Source organism: Phacochoerus africanus, chromosome X (genome assembly GCF_016906955.1).
Source record: "Phacochoerus africanus isolate WHEZ1 chromosome X, ROS_Pafr_v1, whole genome shotgun sequence".
NCBI classification, from domain to species: Eukaryota; Metazoa; Chordata; class Mammalia; order Artiodactyla; family Suidae; genus Phacochoerus; species Phacochoerus africanus.
In genome coordinates, this window is record NC_062560.1 from 72,825,113 (window position 1) to 72,845,998 (window position 20,886).

A 20,886-nucleotide genomic window follows, 5' to 3' on the forward strand; every position below is an offset into this window, starting at 1 on the left:
CGTCTGTAAGATTATAAAATACTAATTTAGGAAACAGATTTTTATTTTAAAGGCTTAGTGCAATAAAAAAACACTGTAATCTATGGTGTTGGGGGAGTTGACAGCAAGAAATTATTTGCTGCATAAGATTTTTGATATTTACCCCCAAGTCAACAGGGAAATTCTGAAACAACTTTTATTCCAGAAAAACCATTCTAAGGATGGCACTGTATTTATCTTCAAAGTCATCCTCCTACAGTAGGCAGGGTATTACTATTTCCACCTTACATGTGGAGAAACAGAGGCCCAGAAGTTAAACAATTTGCCTAATATCATCAGTAGCATAGCTAGGACTAAGTTAAGTCCATGCTCAATTAGGCTACTGCTCTAGGTACTCGACAAGACAAAATTTCCAAGTACCAATGAGCCTATTTGAATCTTTCGTTTCTTCAGTATTGAGCTTTCCTAGTGAGTTCAGGATTCACACACAAACATCACTACTAACATTAAAATAAAAAACACTAAGTAATGGACTCATGACTCATCTGCAAAAATATCTACTTTAATATTAGCATTTTAGTACTCCTCAAGAGAGAAAACAAAACAAACCTCTATTACAGACATGGGCTCCTGCCTGGATCATGACATGAGTTTTTTCTCAACTACATTTACATAGGCTTTTATCATTTGTGTCACAATGCTCATACCCATAAAGAAAATATAACTCAAATAATCAAAGAAAATATATGAGCTGATTCTGAAGATGTGGGTTTCAAAGATCTAAAGTGGCAAGCAAAAGCTGTCCTAACACCACAGAATTATTAACAATGCATAGGATTCACTTCAGTAACTAGAGCTCTATTCCTGGGAATCAAACCATTTATACTTTTTATCTGCTAATTCCACAGGTTTGGTTTCTTAAAGCAGACAAATCAATGTGCTTTACAATATTTTGTGGTCTTGGAATGTCCTCTTTAAGGAAAATCTCCATTTGGATTTCTATGACCTACTTATCTTGGTAATTCTGCATGTCAACTGGCTGTTGCTTTGTAATATTTTTCAAACAGTTCTTCCATTAAGAAGACTGAGGCTAGGAGGATTTTTCAAGTGTGGTATCCAATTTGGTGTTTACCCATTACTCAGAGGGCTCTTCTGGGTTTCCTAGATTTGCACTTTCCTTGGGAGTTTCTGAGCTGGCCTCTGGGATGGCACTGGATTCCAAAGCCTCTGGTTGTAAACTGTCTCCTTCAAGGATAATGTCTTCAGGATTTGGTGGCGGTGGACAGAAATCTTCCTTGGGGCAGATTTGTTGGAAAAGTGCTTCCGCCTGGCCAGGGAAGAAAGGGCACAACAGTTTTTGAACATTAGTGTAAAATGTGTGTGCCTTTTTGGAATTATTTTAAATATAAAAAAATGAAATTTTCTTTAATTATAGAACTTGACCCAGCATACATGACCTTCTAAAAATATGCCTTCAGAATTCCATGACTTTTCTCTAATTCTATACATGCATTCAGGTTCACCCCCTTCAAGTATATGAGTACTTGATAAGATTTTTTTTCAAGTGCTCCGATAATTTCGATTTAAGGACATTCATTCTACACGTCAACAGAAATACAATTTCCCTTAATAGTCTTTATATATATAATTTCCTAATAGACCCTATTTGTGATATTTGCACAGTCTAATTGAGCATATACTAATTTGAACATGTTATTGTTCACATCAAGAAAATTCTTCACTGTTTGCTCAACTATTTGCTTTTCTAATTTTCCTCCCCTGTACCTTAAGGGGAGGAAAGACCATGTGTCCAAGACCATGGCTCTGAGTAGACGGACATGTGCAAATCCTGGCTGTGCCACTTGGCAGCGATGTGATTTGGAGAAGTCTTACTCAGCTTCTGAATCTTGCTCTCCTTGGCTATGACAGAGTGTAAGGCTCTCTATATGGTAACTGTTATCATTGTTATTAATAATACATTAAATGTTGAGGTTTAAGCTGAGCTTGGTCTGGCAGGGTAAGAGAATAAGGAAGTAACGTGATCTAAATTAGCAACAACAAAACACACACACAGAATAAGAAAGTAAACGTGGCAAGCAACATTGTTCTTCTATTCTAAACATATTCCTACTTTAATTAATTAATTATGTTTGCTTTTTAGGGCTGCACCCGCGGCATATGGAGGTTCCCAGGCTAGGGGTCAAATCAGAGCTACAGCTGCTGGCCTACGCCACAGCCACAGCAATGTGGGATTCAAGCCACGTCTATGACCTACACCATAGCTCACGGCAATGCCAGATCCTTAACCCACTGAGCGAGGCCAGGGATTGAACCTGCAAACTCACGGTTCCTAGTTGGATTCGTTTTCCCTGCGCCACGATGGGAACTCCCCTACTTTAAGGAGCTTACACTTTATCCTATTGGAACAGAGACGCTCTCATTATCTATTGTCTATGGCTGCTTTTGCATTGCAATGGCAAAGTTGAGTAGTTACAATATATATTACAGGGGCTGCAAAATCGAAACTATTTACCATCTAGCCATCTATAGTTGGTAGACTCCTACATCAGGTGAATAAAACTGATATTCTTTGGGACTGGGTGAAGAGGTAGTAAACAGAAACTTTTGAGCTTTGATGTGGAGCTGAAAGAAGGGACAGGGAGAGAAAAACAGCTTCTTCCCCTCTTAAGTACATCTCAAGGGTATATTTTTGGACATGCCTTTTTATTATGGATATTTTGAAATTAAATATTTGAGATGCCTGCTTTGCTCTTCACCCTGGGGATTCACCAAACATCTTTGTTGGAGACATTTAGTCCCTAGAAGCAGGAAGACTGAGGTCAGACAGAGCCTTTACCCACCCTTCAGTTCCTCTAATGGTCAATTCGGTCTTTTATCTCTACTTTGTCTGTCTATAGAAGCTCTCCTTCCTCTTCACTCATTGCATGCAATCACCAAATCCTATCAATTTTATCTCCTAGTTCTTGATTCCATCTCTTTTTTCCCTGGGGACAACTGCAATATCTCAGAAGTGGACCTGTCACTTTGTCTCTAGGGTTCTCCCATGTAATTCACCTCTACGCTGCCCTCAGAGGGGGTCAATGGAAAATAAAACTCTGTTTCTGCCACTTTCTGGCTTAAAACTCTTCAATGGCTCCCCATTTCTAACAAGATACTTCAGGCCTACCTTCTCTGGTCTCATCATCATTTATTTCATTCCATCTCTGCCTGTCAGCCTTTGCCACACTAATACCTGTTTATTTGTACCTTCTTAAACATACCATGATGTTTATATCCTAGGCTGGTGCAACTGTTATAACAACTGGAATGTTTCTCATTTTTTTATATTCTTCTCTATAAAGTTCTCTGACTCCTAGATAGAACTCATGGCTCCCTATAATACTTTTGTACTTTCAATATCATTCTCTTATTGCTTATACTGCACTTTAATGTCATTTTTTTTAACATATTTTTCTCTTTTACCAAACAGTGATTCACCCATGAATGACAACAACTGGGTTTTAGTCAACTCTGAATCTGGAGTGCCAGGCATGGAGTAGAATCAATCAATCACTCTCTCTCAATAAAATAAGTGAAAGAACTACAGAAACTGTATATTATACAAATGTTGAATGTAAATATTATAACAATTATTATTACTGTTCCTTTTACTTATACTCTAATTCCTTTATGTCTCACACCTTGTCTCCCTTTTTGCCAAGGATAGATTTTTCCCCTGAACCCTGGTCCCTGTGGCTGGATCCCACACAATCTGTTTACATATATCCCTGTCATGATGTGTGTTCTAAGACTGCAAACTAGTTGCAGGCTGCCACCCTGCCCTTATTTGTGTTCTACCTGCTTGTGGAAATCCCATCTTCAGCCCATCTGCCACTGGTCCTTACTGATGCCAATTTCCTACAGCCAGACTCCAGCCTTTCCCAAGTCTCTCCACTCTCCAACTGCTGGAACCTTTTAGGGTCAACTGCCACTTTCTGGAAGGTCTATGTCTAATGCCTCCTGGTAAGCTTCATTTCATTTGCCAACTAAGCCCCAGTTTGGAGAGTTGTTGTAAAGAGCTTAGTTCAGAGTACTTACTTGTCAACTTTTAATCTTCCTCATCCTTTTTAAGCTAGAAATTAGCCTAAATGGTAAAGACTTTCATGTGGTTAAAATAATTAAAAAGAGCTAATTATATTGTGACTCAGTTTCCTTATACCAGGAAGTACAGAGAGGAAATGCTGAGTTGTTTAGATGTTTCTATGTTTATTTAACACATAAGTACATAAAACAAATATTTTGTCAATCTAGCAGTTTAATGTATTTAGGATATATCTACATAAATGAGATGAAAGTAGTAGCACAGTATATTAGATGAATGTACAAGCATACAAGCACTGGGGTTCAATAGACTTTTGAGTTTAAATCTTGGGTCAAAATTTACCAGCTATGTGACCTTTGGACAGGTTATTTAGCCCCTTTGGGCCTTAATTTCCTCATCTATAAAATGGGGACATCACAGATACTTACCTCATAGGGTTGTTGTGAGAAGCAAACAAGATTATATATATGAGATATTTAGAATAGTGTCTGGCACATAGAAAATGCTCAATGAATGAAAGCTTCAGAAAATATGACACCTAAAATTGCCTTCTCCTTCAATGGCTTGAGAAAGCAAACGCTACTGCACAATACAAGCAAGCTGATATTCGCTAGTCTTCAACTTATACATTATGTACTAAAAGTCATTAAGCAAACTGCTGATCTATCCATACAAACAATGTTCTAAATGGTGGTTAGATTGCCAGCCCAGCCTACATCAGCCAATTTAATCCATTTTCTATCTGAAGTATAATACAGAGTACAGTACTATTTAACAATTCTTGTTCCCACAGTAGTAATGGCAACTCCTAGGCAATGGGGGTTCCTAAAGGAAGGGTGAGCTATCACTGTCTTGGGAATAGGGGACTACAGACCAGTCTGTTCATAAGTATATGTGGGTAAATGAAACACTCTCGTTTTTGAACAAATATCATATATCAGGTTCAGAAAAAAAGTGAAGTGGAGTTCCCTGGTGGCTCAGTAGGTTAAGGATTTGGTGTTGTCACTTCTGTGGCACTTGGCCGAGGATCTTCTGCATGCTGCGAGTGCAGCCAAAGGAAAAAAGAAAAATAAGGTGTTCCCAGACCTGGCCCAGTGGAAAAGATTCCGACTAGGAACCATGAGGTTGTAGGTTCGATCCCTGGCCTCGCTCACTGGGCTATGGGTCCGGCATTGTTGTGAACTGTGGTGTAGGTTGAAGACATGGCTCAGATCTGGTGTTGCTGTGTACGTGACGTAGGCCAGCAGCTGTAGCTCCGATTGCACCCCTAGGCTGGGAACCTCCATATGCCTTGGGTGCGGGCCTAAAAAGCAAAATGAAAAACAAAAAGAAAAAAAGGAAAAAAACCTGTAATTACATAAACTACAAAATCTAGTAAGTCACAGCAAGAATCACATGATTAATAGGGAATGTCTTGGTTTTTTCCTGCATACAACTTTAACTTACGAGTATTAAACACTGATAACTTAATATTTTTAGTATGTCTTCAAATCATAAATAGTTCCACATAAACACAGGGAGACTAGTCTATATTATTCAATGCCTATACATTTACAAATAAGACAAGCAAATGTAAACTTGCTACCTAGTTAAATGAAGCATTTTATTTGTTAAAAAAAAGAAAAAAAAGTTCCCTTTGTGGCTCAGCCGTTAACAAACCTGACTAGTATCCATGAGGATGAGGGTTCCATTCCTAGCCTTGCTTAGTGGGTTAAGGATCTGGTGTTGCCATGACCTGTAGTGTAGGTCACAGACACAGCTTGGATCCCGCATCGCTGTGGCTGTGGCGTAAGCTGGCAGCTGTAGCTATGATTCATCCCCTAGCCTGGGAATTTCCATGTGCCTCAGATGCAGCCTTAAAAAGCAAAACAAAAAACCAAAAAGCCAAAAAAACAAAAAAACATGCCGGTGCTTATGTTTTCTACATAGGCAAAGCTTAGGTGGTGTTCTAAGGGCTTTTGTAGACAATTTGGAAAAGAGAAGTCATCAATTAGTGTTTGAGATAAACACAGCATGATATATAGATTACAATTAGAATACAGTTTATCTGAAGGAACAGGCTATTTGTAAGTATTATTATTGATGCCCTTTAAATTACGCATTATAGTATTTCTCCCCAAACGGATGTGAAGCTAGAAGCTATATAGCAAATATAAAACTACTTGTACGTTGCAGATGCGGCTCGGATCCCGCGTTGCTGTGGCTGTGGTATAGGCTGGTGGCTACAGCTCCGATTGGACCCCTAGCCTGGGAACCTCCATATGCCACGGGAGTGGCCTTAGAAAAGGCAAAAAGACGAAAGAAAGAAAGGAAGGAAGGAAGGAAGGAAGGAGGGAAGGAGTAATAATGCTAGTTTGGATGCTAATTATTATATGCTATTTGTTACATATGCTATTTTGCCACAGCTCACGGCAATGCCAGATCCCCAACCCACTGACCAAGGCCAGGGATCGAACCTGCAACCTCATGGTTCCTAGTCGGATTCGTTAACCACTGCGCCATGACGGGAACTCCTATTACTCTTTTCTACTGTGATAACACTATATTCCTCAAGTCTTCTTGAGGAATCTTGGGAAACAAATTATCTCATGATATAATTATCCTTTAATTATAATCTTCTAGCTTGCAGTTTAGATCACATTAGTACTTGTACAATAAGCCTTATTTAAAAGGCCTTACATTTTGGTTAAAATAAATTAATGTTCACATAGGAATAAAGACGACCTAAGTTACCTGGCTGATAACTTGGTAATTTCTGCTTAGGAAAAAGTAGAACATCAAAGCAAAAATGACTTGGCCATTTTAAGCCATAAATGGAGAACTTGAACAATCCTGGGTTCCTATTAAACTAATGTAATGAATGAGAGATATGACTTTTCTGTTCTTGTGTGTTATCAGTGGCTAAATAATTATCCTGGATCACCATTAGACTTCAAAGATGAGAATCAAAGAATCTGGCAAACAAAACAAAACAAACTGGAAATGCATGGGTCATGGCCTTGCTGCTATGACTAAAATTAGATTAAAAGCTCAGCGAGGCCTTTTGTTCCTATAACATTGCTTGGCACTAGTGGGAACAAAATTCCCATCTGTGGTCTTAGAACAATGTTAAATTATCCATTTATTGATTCAATAGACAGATGTGCCAACTATACCAGTGAAAAGTTTAGACTTATGCCTCAAAAAAATGGTAATTTCATCTTGTCTCTTCCTGTCAAGTGCAGAAAAGTGCATTGGACATGCATATGAATTTTCAGCTTAGTGGAATCATAGTTCACTTTTGGCATCTTGTGTCACCTCCCCTGACACTTCTTCATAGCCTCTTGCCCAGGAGTGCTGTCACAAAACTCCACCATGATTTAACATACTCTTTTGCAGCTATTATTTTGGGGACACTGGCTTGTGTCAAAACATTACAGGAGTCATGTTACGTGTGAAAACCTGTAAGTCACATGTTCTTTTCTAAGATAAGAATGTGCCTTAAAAATGTGTCATTTTAAAAATACATTTTGTATGCCTTACTAGTTCCATCCCTTCTGAAATGACTCCGGTTTAAAGAGGATAGAAGTTTGTGTATTTCAAAATACACTGATAGGCCACCATTTAAATTAGAAGCAGTGTTTCTTTAAAATACTGGCATTAATAGGACTGCCAGCTCCAGGCAGGACCCCCTGCAGCCCAGAAAAGCTGCAACAAGTTTGACAATCTGGAAGAAATGGACAATTTTATAGAATCTTACAGCCTGCCAAAACTGAATCAAGTAGAAACAGACCAACTGAACAGACCGATCACTAGAAATGAAATTGAAGAGGTCATAAAATCACTCCCTACAAATAAAAGTCCAGGACCAGATGGCTTCACAGGTGAATTTTATCAAACATATAAAGAGGAATTGGTGCCCATCCTCCTGAAACTCTTTCAAAAGGTTGAAGAAGAAGGAATACTCCCAAAGACATTCTATGATGCCAACATCACCCTCATTCCAAAACCAGACAAAGATACCACCGAAAAAAGAAAACTATCACCCAATATCATTGATGAATATAGATGCAAGAATTCTCAACAAAATCTTAGCCAACCGAATCCAACAACATATCAAAAAAATTATACACCATGACCAGGTTGGGTTCATCCCAGGTTCACAAGGATGGTTCAACATACGCAAATCAATCAGCACCATACAGCACATTAACAAAAGAAAAGTCAAAAATCATATCATCATCTCAATAGACACAGAAAAAGCATTTGACAAGGTCCAACATCCATTCATGATCAAGACCCTCGCCAAAGTGGGTATAGAGGGAACATTCCTGAATATAATCAAAGCCATTTATGATAAACCCACAGCAAATATAATCCTCAATGGGGAAAAAACTGAAAGCCTTCTCACTCAAATCTGGAACAAGACAGGGATGCCCACGCTCACCACTGCTCTTCAACATAGTTTTGGAAGTCCTAGCCACAGCAATTAGACAAACAAAAGAAATAAAAGGCATCCATATAGGAAGAGAAGAGATCAAACTGGCACTGTATGCAGATGACATGATCCTATACATAGAAAACCCTAAGGACTCAACCCCAAAACTACTTGAACTGATTCATCAATTCAGCAAAGTAGCAGGATATAAGATTAACATTCAGAAGTCAGTTGCATTTCTGTATACCAGCAATGAACTATTAGAAAAGGAATACAAAAATACGATACCTTTTAAAATTGCACCTCACAAAATCAAATACCTCGGAATACACCTGACCAAGGAGGTAAAGGACCTATATGCCGAGAACTATAAAACTTTGATCAAAGAAATCAAAGAAGATGTAACAAAATGGAAAGATATTCCATGTTCCTGGATTGGGAAAATCAATATTGGAAAAATGGCCATCCTACCCAAAGCAATCTACAGATTCAATGCAATCCCTAGCAAATTACCCTGGACATTTTTCACAGAACTAGAACAAACAATCCAAAAATTTATATGGAACCACAAAAGACCCAGAATCGCCAAAGCAATCCTGAGAAACAAAAAGCAAGCAGGAGGCATAACTCTCCCAGACTTCAAGAAATACTACAAAGCCACAGTCATCAAAACAGTGTGGTACTGGTATCAAAACAGACAGACAGACCAGTGGAACAGAATAGAGAACCCGGAAATAAACCCTGACACCTAGGGTCCATTAATCTTTGACAAGGGAGGCAAGAACATCAAATGGGAAAAAGAAAGTCTATTCAGCAAGCATTGCTGGGAAACCTGGACAGCTGCATGCAAAGCAATGAAACTAGAACACACCCTCACACCATGCCCCAAAAGAAACTCAAAATGGCTGAAAGACTTAAATAGAAGACAGGACACCATCAAACGCCTAGAAGAAAACATAGGCAAAACACTCTCTGACATCAACATCATGAATATTTTGTCAGGTCAGTCTCCCAAAGCAATAGAAATCAGAGCAAAAATAAACCCATGGGACCTCATCAAACTGAAAAGCTTTTGCACAGCAAAGGAAACCCAAAAGAAAACAAAAAGACAACTTTCAGAATGGGAGAAAACAGTTTCAAATGATGCAACCGACAAGGGCTTAATCTCTAGAATATATAAACAACTTATACAACCCAACAGCAAAAAAGCCAACCACCCAATGGAAAAATGGGCAAAAGACCTGAATAGACATTTCTCCAAAGAAGATATACAGATGGCCAGCAAACACATGAGAAAATGCTCAACATCGCTGATTATAAGAGAAATGCAAATCAAAACTCCCATGAGATATCACCTCACACCAGTCAGAATGGCCATCATTAATAAGTCCACAAATAACAAGTGCTAGAGGGGGTGTGGAGAAAAGGGAACCCTCCTACACTGTTGGTGGGAATGTCAACTGGTACAGCCACTATGGAGAACAGTTTGGAGATACCTTAGAAATCTATCCATAGAACTTCCATATGATACCACAATCCCACTCTTGGGCATCTATCCGGACAAAACTCGACTTAAAAGAGACACGTGCACCCGCATGTTCATTGCCGCCCTATTCACAATAGCCAGGACATGGAAACAACCCAAATGTCCATCGACAGATGATTGGATTCAGAAGAAGTGGTATATAGACACAATGGAATAATACTCAGCCATCAAAAAGAATGACATAATGCCATTTGCAGCAACATGGATGGAGCTAGAGAATCTCATACTGAGTGAAATGAGCCAGAAAGACAAAGACAAATACCATATGATATCACTTATAACTGGAATCTAATATCCAGCACAAATGAACATCTCCTTGGAAAAGTAAATCATGGACTTGGAGAAGAGACTTGTGGCTGCCTGATGGGAGGGGGAGGGATCGGGAGCTTGGGCTTATCAGACACAACTTAGAACAGATTTACAAGGAGATCCTGCTGAATAGCATTGAGAACTTTGTCTAGATACTCATGTTGCAACAGAAGAAAGGGTGGGGGAAAAAATATAATTGTAATGTATACATGTAAGGATAACCTGACCCCCTTGCTGTACAGTGGGAAAATAAAAAAATTATTAAAAAAAATAAATAAAATACTGGCATTAGAATTTTATTTTTCTGAATATGCATGTCTAACATCTTCTACCCTTATTCCCACAATGAAACTCATAAACAGTCTCTTGTAGCTCATCGTTATGTTTAATAATGTGAAAATATTTCATACTACATTTAAAGTATATTTAAAGTAGCTTTAGGGCAAATTGCAGAGCTGGCATTAAATGAGAGCGATACTTTTTTGTCTCTTTTCCCACCTTCTAGAGGGAAAAACAGTTCACTTTCTCTACCACACCAACGACTTAACGCAAAACCAAGAAACACCAACAGCCTTACCTGTTTGACTGCATTATCATTTCCTAAACCACAGTCTGGGCCAGAGCAGACATAAACGTTGGATGGTAAATCATTATAAGAGTTCCTGCTGATGTCCGAAGAATCTCTCATATTGAAGTAAAGAGCCCACAGAAGTCTTGGCTTTTCAACTTCTTCATTTTCTAAATGTAGACATAAATTTTACTTACATCTAAAGCCCAATATGCCTGTTCTTTATAACAATATGTAGCCAATTAGTAACAAAGCCGTTATTATGTACTATAGTAAATCAGAGCTTTGTATGTAAATAATAGTAAATCTATGTCATATACTCTAATACATGTATATGATATTTCAAGTAATGATGGCTTTTCAACCTAAACAAATTAGATTTTAAAAATTATTTTGATTATTAGAAAGTTACTTAGATTTAACCCCAATCATGTTCCCTTGGATTTCTATTATTTCATATCACCAGTATCAAGGTGCTTATGATCACATTCACCCTTAAATTATTCCTATGAAGTGAGAAGTTAACATAAATTGATTTTCTTATGTTTCACATGGATAAACCAACTTAAAAATTATATAGTAAGTCAATACTATATATATGATTATGAGATATCCAGAAGAGAGAAATTCTATAAAGACAGGAAGTAATTAGGGTTACCTAGGGATGGGAGCAAATTGAGGCTAAGTATGTAATAACTGCTAATGGGTATGGGGTTTCTTTCTGGGGTGATAGACATACTCTAAAATTGACTGTGGTGATGTTTGGACAATACGACAGGTTGGGGGGAGGGGTAGACTGGGGGTTTGTGATTGGCATGTGTACACTGTGGTATATGGAATGACTTGCCAACTGGGACCTGCTGTATAGCACAGGGAATTTTACCTAATATTCTGTGACAATCTATAAGGGAAAAGAATCTGAAAAAGAATAAATGTATGCATATGTGCAACTGAATCACTCTGTTGTACAGCAGAAATTATCACAACATTGTAAATTGATTATGCTTCAATTAAACTTTAAAAAATGAAAAAAACATTGAATTTTACACTTGAAATTGGTGAGCTGTATGGTATATGAATCACAATAAAGCTGTAATTTTTTTAATTAACAAAATAAAGTTTTGGCTACACCCAGGGAATGTGAAAGTCCCAGGGCCAGCAAATGACCTTGAGCCCACAGCAGTGACAATGCTTGATCCTTAACCCACTGAGCTACCAGGGAACTCCAATAAAGCTGTTATTAAAAAATAGTATTTGCAGGATTAAAACTTGGATATCCTAACTCACTAACACTTTGTCCTACTAGATTACAAAAGTAATGTCAACCAAGGAACAAATATAAGTAAGACTGTGAGACTGTAAGTTGTTTTTAGTACATATTCTCTCATTTAACAGCAAGTATCTATTATATGTGTTAGGCATCCAGCTGGGAGTTGGGGATACACAGATGAAGCAGACTTAGTCCATATTCGCTTGGTTTTTTTATGTTCCATAATATAGGGCCTAGCATACAACAGATGCTCAATGAATAACTTCTGAACTGATTTTAATACTGTTTTCAGATATAACCAAATTTTGATGTGTTTATTAAAAGATCCAACCTTGTCAACCTCAATAACTAAAGCCTATTATTACTTCCATCTTAATCATTATTTCTATGCCTCTCTTCCTTAAAAATGTTACAATTAAATTTTCTTTGGATGAAAACAGAAAATATTACTCAATATATTTATTGACTAGGAGTTCCCATTGTGGCTCAGCAGATTATAACCCGATTAGTATCCATGAGGATGTGGGTTCCATCCCTGGCCTCACTCAGTGGGTTAAGGATCTGGCACTGCCGTGAGCTATGGTGTAGGTTGTAGATGCAGTTCGGATCTGGTATTGCTATGGCTGCGGTGTAGGCTGGTAGCTGCAGCTCTGATTTGATCTGTAGCCTGGGAATTTCCATATGCCGCACATGTGGCCCTAAAAAAAAAAAAATATGTATATATATACACACACACATGCACGCATATATATATATATATAGACTACAGTGTTTTCTTAGCACGAATCTGAAGAAATATTCAAATTCTGTACAATGATAGTAATAGATGTGCATAAGGATTACCTAAGACCATGAGGTACCTTGTGAATCATAAAGAAAATGCTAAAAGTATAATTATCTAGTTAATTAAATCTTATTGCTAAATTTATAATCAATGTAGAAAAGTTAGCTAATTATAATATTCAGTTACAAAAAATGTCCCATTTCCCAATTCAGGACAAATATATTTTTATTATACTTAATTTAAAATATCTCCACTACAAGAATGCCAAATACTTCCTTTTTCGAGTTCATCCTGAACAATCCATAATTATTACTATGATAGAATGAAGAAACTCTGGATGGAAGAAGTGATCCTTTAAGATTTCCCCTTCTAATGTTAAGATCTGAGTCTAAGGTATCACTAACTTCATGTATGCACACCTAGGTGGCAAAACCTATTTACTGATAAAATAAAGAAACATAAACTCATATTTCAGAGCTAAAACCATACGGCTTTTAGTTGGTTTACTGGTGAGTTTCACAAACCTTACAGGAAGATAATTAAACATACTGCCTATGAGTTGTGAAATGAGACTCTGGGAGCTTTGCAGGAAAGTGGGCTAAAGTCTGTAAGTCCTTTAATATTGCTCAGTCCATTTCTAAGCATATGCTAAGAGAGATTATCTTGTATTTTATGAAAGTTCCAGCTCAGAGGGCCATCACAATAAAAGCTGGGGAAAATGAATAATCCAATTGATTACAGGAAAGAAATTTCACAGAGGTTGAAGCTTTGAAAAGAAACCAATAGGAAGATGAAAGTTGACACAGACTGAAGATAAATGCTCTAGATACAACGGAGTTATCAGGCTATGACCTTAAAACCCTCAAAGAAACATATAATTGCTTCATCTTTCTTTGAGGCCAGGTTGGATAGGCAGAGAGAGAGCTCAAAAAATAACATGTGATTGTCAAGTGCACAATTGTCAAAAAAACTATTAAAGTTGTCAAGGTTTGGCTAGGAATACATCACATGGTCAGATATAGAATTGGTTTTCTGTAATAGCTCATTTCACTCAATTAGATCATGTGAAGGACTAAACAAGTAATAGGTAATTTAGAATAAATATCTTGGGCAAATTAAACTGGGCAAGTACAGAATAAAGTAGGCCAAAGAAAATCAACAATGGCTCACTAAATAAAAGCAACAAATGGTCTATAGTTGCATGCCATGCTTAGGGAGAGAGTGAGCTATTTTAGTAACACGATAGAGTAGCATGAGACCAAGAAAACAGGAGACTATCACAGCTGTGACCTAATCTGAACAAAACAAATACAAAAGGAATTAAGAGAAGGCATTTGACTTCTCAGCCCAACAATTACTTGACATCCTCACCAGTCACCTATTTTAAAATGACACCTCTAAGGGGAATTCCTGTTTTTAGGCAGTGCTGCTTTTTTGAAATAGGAACTGAATGGGATGGAATGAGGTAAATCCACATGCTGTGCCCAGTGAAGAAAAAAAGAAAGAAGATGGTGCGGTGATGATAGTATATTGCAGACACTTGAAGATATAGTACTAATGAAATTCTTGCTTCAATTTGTATGGAAAAATCTCCATTTCCTGAGTTAAAAAAAAGCAACCACTTAGGAAAATTCTACCAGTGTTTTGAAGGATATTATAGAATCTGGAAGAATTAATGCACATATGAATGGTGGGCAATAATCTCATTTTCTCACCTGCAGAATCAGATTTATTAAGTATAAAATATCTGAAATGTCCTTGGACTGTGAAGTAGGTAAGAGTTTCGAGATCTTTGATGTTCTTAAAAGAGCCTGGGAAGTAGGACTCCTGGAAGTTAGTACAATTTTTTCTTAAGACAGAGCATATGTCAAGAGCTCCAGCTGATACCTTAAACATAAGGCTACTGAAATTTCTCAGATACAATGGCAAAGAAGTACTGTGTTTGAGAAGAGAACATTATCTTAAACAAACTTCCTTGCAAAGTGACTAGGCTGACTTTCACACAAGCTTATGAAGCATAGCACTACACAGAACACAGAACTCAAATAAAAAGAAAATAAGCTTAAATGATGTTATTCTTTTGGCATGCCTTTTAAAACAAAATATTTATAATGTTCTAAGGCATAAGGTTTCATATCATTGTCAAATAACTAAAACATAATACTAAAAGCCATCAGTCTGTGAAAATAGGGGCTTTTGCTACAGGGAAGAATGTGCTTTAATGTATTGAAAGTTCACATTGCTCATAAAGTTCCTTCTTCCTCATTTAGGCAGGAAAATGAATTGAGTTCTTTTCTCCAGGTGACTTTGCCTCTTTGACCTGCCATGGCCCAGTGCTCACTTTATCTGGTGATTCATTTTCAATAACTCCAACAGTATTTGTTCTGACATTTTAATTAAAATATGACCACTACCTTATCCTGATGATAAAAAGGCCTATGTGTCAGTGAAAACTAGCTTTTCAGTGCCTCAGTGCACCTGAGGACCCCTCTGAGCACATAGTTCTTACTAAAGAATTTCACTCAGGCTCTCAACAATACATCATTTCAAAATGGGATCACATTAACCATTAAGATTAATGTTTAAAAATCTAAAATGGCTAGAGGATGCTAAGTAGTGAACATGTAATTTTCCCATCTTGATTTTTAAAAAAGAAAATCAAATGCATTTTATAAGTGAAGAGCATTGATACAAGATTCAAGTCTAGTATATTATATGGGACCACTACACAATGAAATTATAACAAAAATTATGAAAAAAACTCCAGATATAAAGAAGGAACTCATAGAGTTTTTATAATTAAGGTAATTAATGCCAAAGATAAAACTTATTATTCCATATTACATTTAGGAATATCATCATGTACCATAACTCTGGAAACAAATTTTTACCAGTAATCAAAACACTTATATGAGACTTTCCAATGAAAAAAATGTAAATATGAAAAAATTAAATTCCAAACTAAAGTGAAGTAAATTTTCAGATTTTTCAGGATTTTATTCAGGCAACTCAAAAAGAAATGAATTATTTGATATTCTCTCCTGAGAATGGAGCAGTTTCTTTACCTGTGTAAAAGTAAATGCCCCTTTATGTACTATCTCTGCAAAGAAAACAAGACACATAGGAGATGAACTAAAAGGAAACATAATAGATAGGAGTAAATAAATCGTTGCCTTAACAAACATTACATCCATAGAAAATGAAGCTATATGAATAAATGGGAAAACGGACTAGGATTCAAGTGGACATGCAATTCTTATAATAAAAATTGCCATCACTCCATATAAATGAATAGGATTCATTAGTCTATTTTTTGATCACTTGCACACAGAATATATTACAATTTGCTCCATTCCCAGCTAGGATGTAAGGAGTAGAATTAAAAAAATTCGTGTTTGAAAAGCATTTTTCCACCATGTAAGTAGCAAAATGGCATATATATTTTGAAAGCTAAGTATTTATCAATTATTAGCATGCTATGCATTTAAATACAAATATTGGTTAGGAAGGAGTCTGATATTTTTCAATTAAAATTTCAGCTTCTCTCAGTTGAACTGACTTTTTTTCCAGAAATAACTTTTTCTGATAAAGGAATATATGCCTTTTGTACAACACCTGTAAAATAAAGAAAAAGGAAAAAAAATAAAACATTGCTTATAATCCCACCAAAATCGAGAGATTTCCTGGTAGTCTTTTTTTCTATGCATGTGAGTAGGTACAAATACAAATATATTTTTGCACTTAATTATATACATTCTGTATGAGATGTATATTTTTCCTTTATCATTATAGGGTAAATATTTCCCCATTTTTAGAAAGAGAATATGCTCAATCATTCTAGTAAAATATGTATGATTGGTACTGAATACATGACATTTCAGTTCAGGTTGCAGAAACCTTTATGAGATATCTAAGAGGAATAAAGTGGTCACGTTACCTTTCCATCATGAATCACTGATTATTGTTCTTACCTATCTCCGTTTCGGTATATGGAGTAAACAATTTCTGCACAACTGGTTCTAAATCTTCTCTTGCTGTTTTAGAAGATGTACAAGTCAAATGAACCAAATCTGTTTAAAAAAATAATATTTTGAGTTCCCACTTATCACAAATTTCACTGTGTGGTCATTTTCAAGGCACCAAGCTGGTGTCATGGATAATAGAGCTGAGCAAGTTGTGGTTCCCACCTTCAAGAAGTTTATAATCTAGTGATAGGGGACATGTAAAAACCATAACAATATGCTATATGTGTTAACAAAATAGCAAAAATACATGTTAACTAATAACTAAGAGGGAACACACTAAGACTCAAGAAGTACCAGTTGATGGTTCATTTTGAAAACCAGCTTACAAAACCACTTATTTATAGAAAGAGCTTAAGTTATCCTTATAACATTTCCAAAGAGGATGGATAAAGGATTGGTAAGCAAAATACTATATAAAAAGACTGAAAGTGGGATATTTATTTACCTAGAGAACATACTTCATGTTCTTCAGACAAAAAACCCCATCTACACAAACTTTACTAATAGGTTGAACAACAAATCATTTACTCATTATAGGTTCTCTAAGAAAACTTTTGGGGGAACACTGTTGGCTTAGTTTGAACTACACATAATACCTGAAAGTCCATAAATTGCCACAAGTCAAAACAGTCTATAATATTTTCAGGATTTCCAAATCACTTCCCTTGGCATATACAGATTCATGGGGCTTGGACCTCAAAGAATGAGTTCAAGAAGATCATGCACAAAAGAGGCCCTTCACAGAAGTGAGATACTATAGTCTAAGAGAAAGGTAAAGGAAGGATGAAAGAAAGGACTAAGGGGATCCCTAAATGGGAGAAATTCTTATGGTTCTGGAAAAGGCTTTAGGACAGAATAATGACAGAAAGAAGACATATTAGAGAACAGTATAAGAACTGAGACATTCCTTCTAAAACACCAGCAGAGAAGTACACACACCTCTTTTCTATAAGTTTATTTCAGGCTATTAAACTTGTTTAAAACTCCAGGAAGATCCTTCAAAGTTTATCATGGAAGCACAACATGAGAATAGGATTCCCTTTATTAAAATTCATTCCACATTCAACTACTCTAAAAAAATGACTTTTCTTTTTTTTCTTTTCTTTTTTGACCACCCACCTCATATGTTGTTCCTAGGCTAGGGATCAGATCTGAGCCACAGTTGTAACCTATGCCACAGGTGTGGCAACACTAGGCCCTTTAAACCACTGTGCTGGGCCAAGGATTGAACCCGCGTCCTAGTGCTGCAGATGGCACTGATCCCACAACACCACAATAAGAACTTCCGTAGAGGGACTCTTAATAACCATGTGAGGAGTTCCTGTCATGACCCAGTGGTTAATGAATCTGACTAGGAACCATGAGGTTGTGGGTTCGATCCCTGGCCTTGCTCAGTGGGTTAAGGATCCAGTGTTGCTGTGAACTGTGGTGTAGGTCACAGACGCGGCTCAGACCCTGCATTGCTGTGGCTGTGGTATAGGCTGGTGGCTACAGCTCCAATTCAACCCCTAGCCCGGGAACCTCCATATGCCGCGAGTGCGGCAGTAGAAAAGACAAAAAAAAAAAAACAAAAACAAAAACAAACAAAAAAAACCCTATGAACTAAAAACAAATTTTGTAGTATTCTTTTTCAGGTGCACCAAAGAAAGCGATATTCTAAAAAAAAAAGCTCCTGTCTTCTGTACAGCGTAGTAAAATACCCTATTTTAAGCAATATTTTTAGATAAATGTAATAATGATTCCCATTTGTTTGGGGATATTGTAGGATATTTGGTACTAATTATTTCAAAAGGTATAATAACCTTTATACTAAAATTATTCCTAATGAACTTAAAATGTTACCCACTGGCATCATGTGAGATTATAACTGACTCAAAAAATGGTTTTAAATGGCTGATTCTACCTTTTATAAACTATACTCCTTTTACTTCATTTAGCAACTGCTTAACAGCTTAATAGGCTCAAAGATTACAAAATGTGTTCTCTATCACAATTCCTCTGCTGGCAATATATTTAGATTGGCATTGGCATTAAAGAAACTGCAAAATATCCTAATCAAACTTATAACTTTTGCACAGCAAAGGAAATAATAAACAAAACAAAAAGACAACCCACAGAGTGGGAGAAAATATTTGCAAATGGTGTGACCAACGGAAGATTAATTTCCAAAATATATAAACAGCTCATACAACTCAATATCAAAAAACAAACAACCCAATCAAAAACTGGGCAGAATACTTAAATAGACATTTCTCCAAAGAAGACACGCAGATGACATGTGCCAATAGGCACATGAAAAGATGCTTAACATTGCTAATTACTATGACAAATGCAAATCAAAAATGCTACAATACCTCACATTGGTCAGAATGGCCATCATCAAAAAGTCTACAAATAATATATGCTGGAGAGGGTGTGGAGAAAAGGGAACATTCCTAAACTGTTGGTGGGAATGTAAACTGGTACAGCCATTATGGAGAATGGTATAGAGGTTCCTCAAAAAACTAAAAACATAACTATCATATGACCCAGCAATCCCATTCCTGGGTATACTGTAATTCGAAAAGCTACATGTTCCCTTCATAGCAGTACTATTTACAACAGCCAAGACATGGAAGCAACCTAAGTGTCTACTAACAGAGGACTGGATAAAGAAGATGTGGTAGAAATACAAAACACAATATTACTAAATCATGAAAAAGAATAAAATAATGCCACTGGCAGCAACATGGATTGACCCAGAGATGATATATTAAGTGAAGTAAGCCAAAGACAAATACTATACGACATCACTTACATGTGGAATCTAAAAAATGACACAAATGAACTTATTTACAAAACAGATTTACAGATACAGAAAACAAACTTAAAGACTACCAAAGGGGAAAGGTGGTGAGAGTGATAAATTAGAAGTTTAGGATTAACAGATACATACTTCTATATATAAAATAGATAAACAACAAGGTCCTACTGTATATCACAGGGAACTATATTGAGTGTCTTATAATAATCTGTAATGGAAAAGAATCTGAAAAATAAACACATTCATATATAAAACTGAATCACCTTTCTGATACTAGAAACTAAAACAACATTGTAAACCAATTGTATTTCAGTAAAAAAAGGAAACTACAAAATAAGCTTTAACTTATGTATCATAACATAAGGGTAATAATTGAAAAACTTTGGGGAATGGAATGCCAGTCACAACCAGCACCACCGAAACAAGGTTATCTGAAACTCAGACGTCTGATATCATTCAATACAAAACTAGAAATAACACACTTTTGATTCTCTAAAACTGGGTTTGGAACACACATTTCTCATATATTGTTACTGCCTTACAAGTTGTTTTGAAACACATGAGAAGTGGGATTTCTATTCAAAATCTGTACAACAATAACAATGTGCACATTTAAAAGTGACAAGTCTAAAGTACAGTAGTAGGGTAACACAGTAGAGGATGGCTATGTAGATCTGGTGTTACTTGTACTCTTTGTATCTACTTGGCCAAGTCAGTTTCTCTCTCTGGCCTCAGCATCCTCATGTTAAATGGAAAGGGTGGAATCAACTCATCTACAAGACTTCTTTTAGCTCTAAAGTTTTAAGAATGTAACTTTGTACTCATCAGCCATGATTCTTTCAATGACAACAGACTTTAACCAAAAACTGAAGACATTAGAAATGTGAATGTAAAACCTAAATGAATGCATGTTGAAAAAAATAGGAAATCTATTCCTCAGGCTTCTGAGATTACACACATAGCAGTCATTCATTCTACACAAGCAGGCAAAACTGTTCCAAATGCATTTAAAGAAACTTTATGTATGGGCTAGTCAACAAGCATATTTTGTTGTGCAGCCTAACTAGGACTAAATAATTTATT

General features: G+C 36.5%; 1 protein-coding gene across 2 annotated transcripts in view; it reads right to left on the reverse strand.

Moving 5' to 3' along the window:
* Positions 1-520: 520 nt before the first annotated feature.
* CHM (CHM Rab escort protein) overlaps positions 521-20,886 on the reverse strand; it is a 187,494-nt gene continuing 167,128 nt past the window's right edge. For both annotated transcript variants that reach the window (XM_047764611.1, XM_047764610.1), the window contains exons 13-15: positions 16,947-17,045; positions 10,931-11,091; positions 521-1,306 (exon numbers count right to left, since the gene is read on the reverse strand). In XM_047764611.1, the coding sequence (XP_047620567.1) occupies positions 1,115-1,306; positions 10,931-11,091; positions 16,947-17,045 (452 nt within the window). In that variant the 3' untranslated portion in view covers positions 521-1,114. The remainder of the gene's footprint in view (positions 1,307-10,930; positions 11,092-16,946; positions 17,046-20,886) is intronic.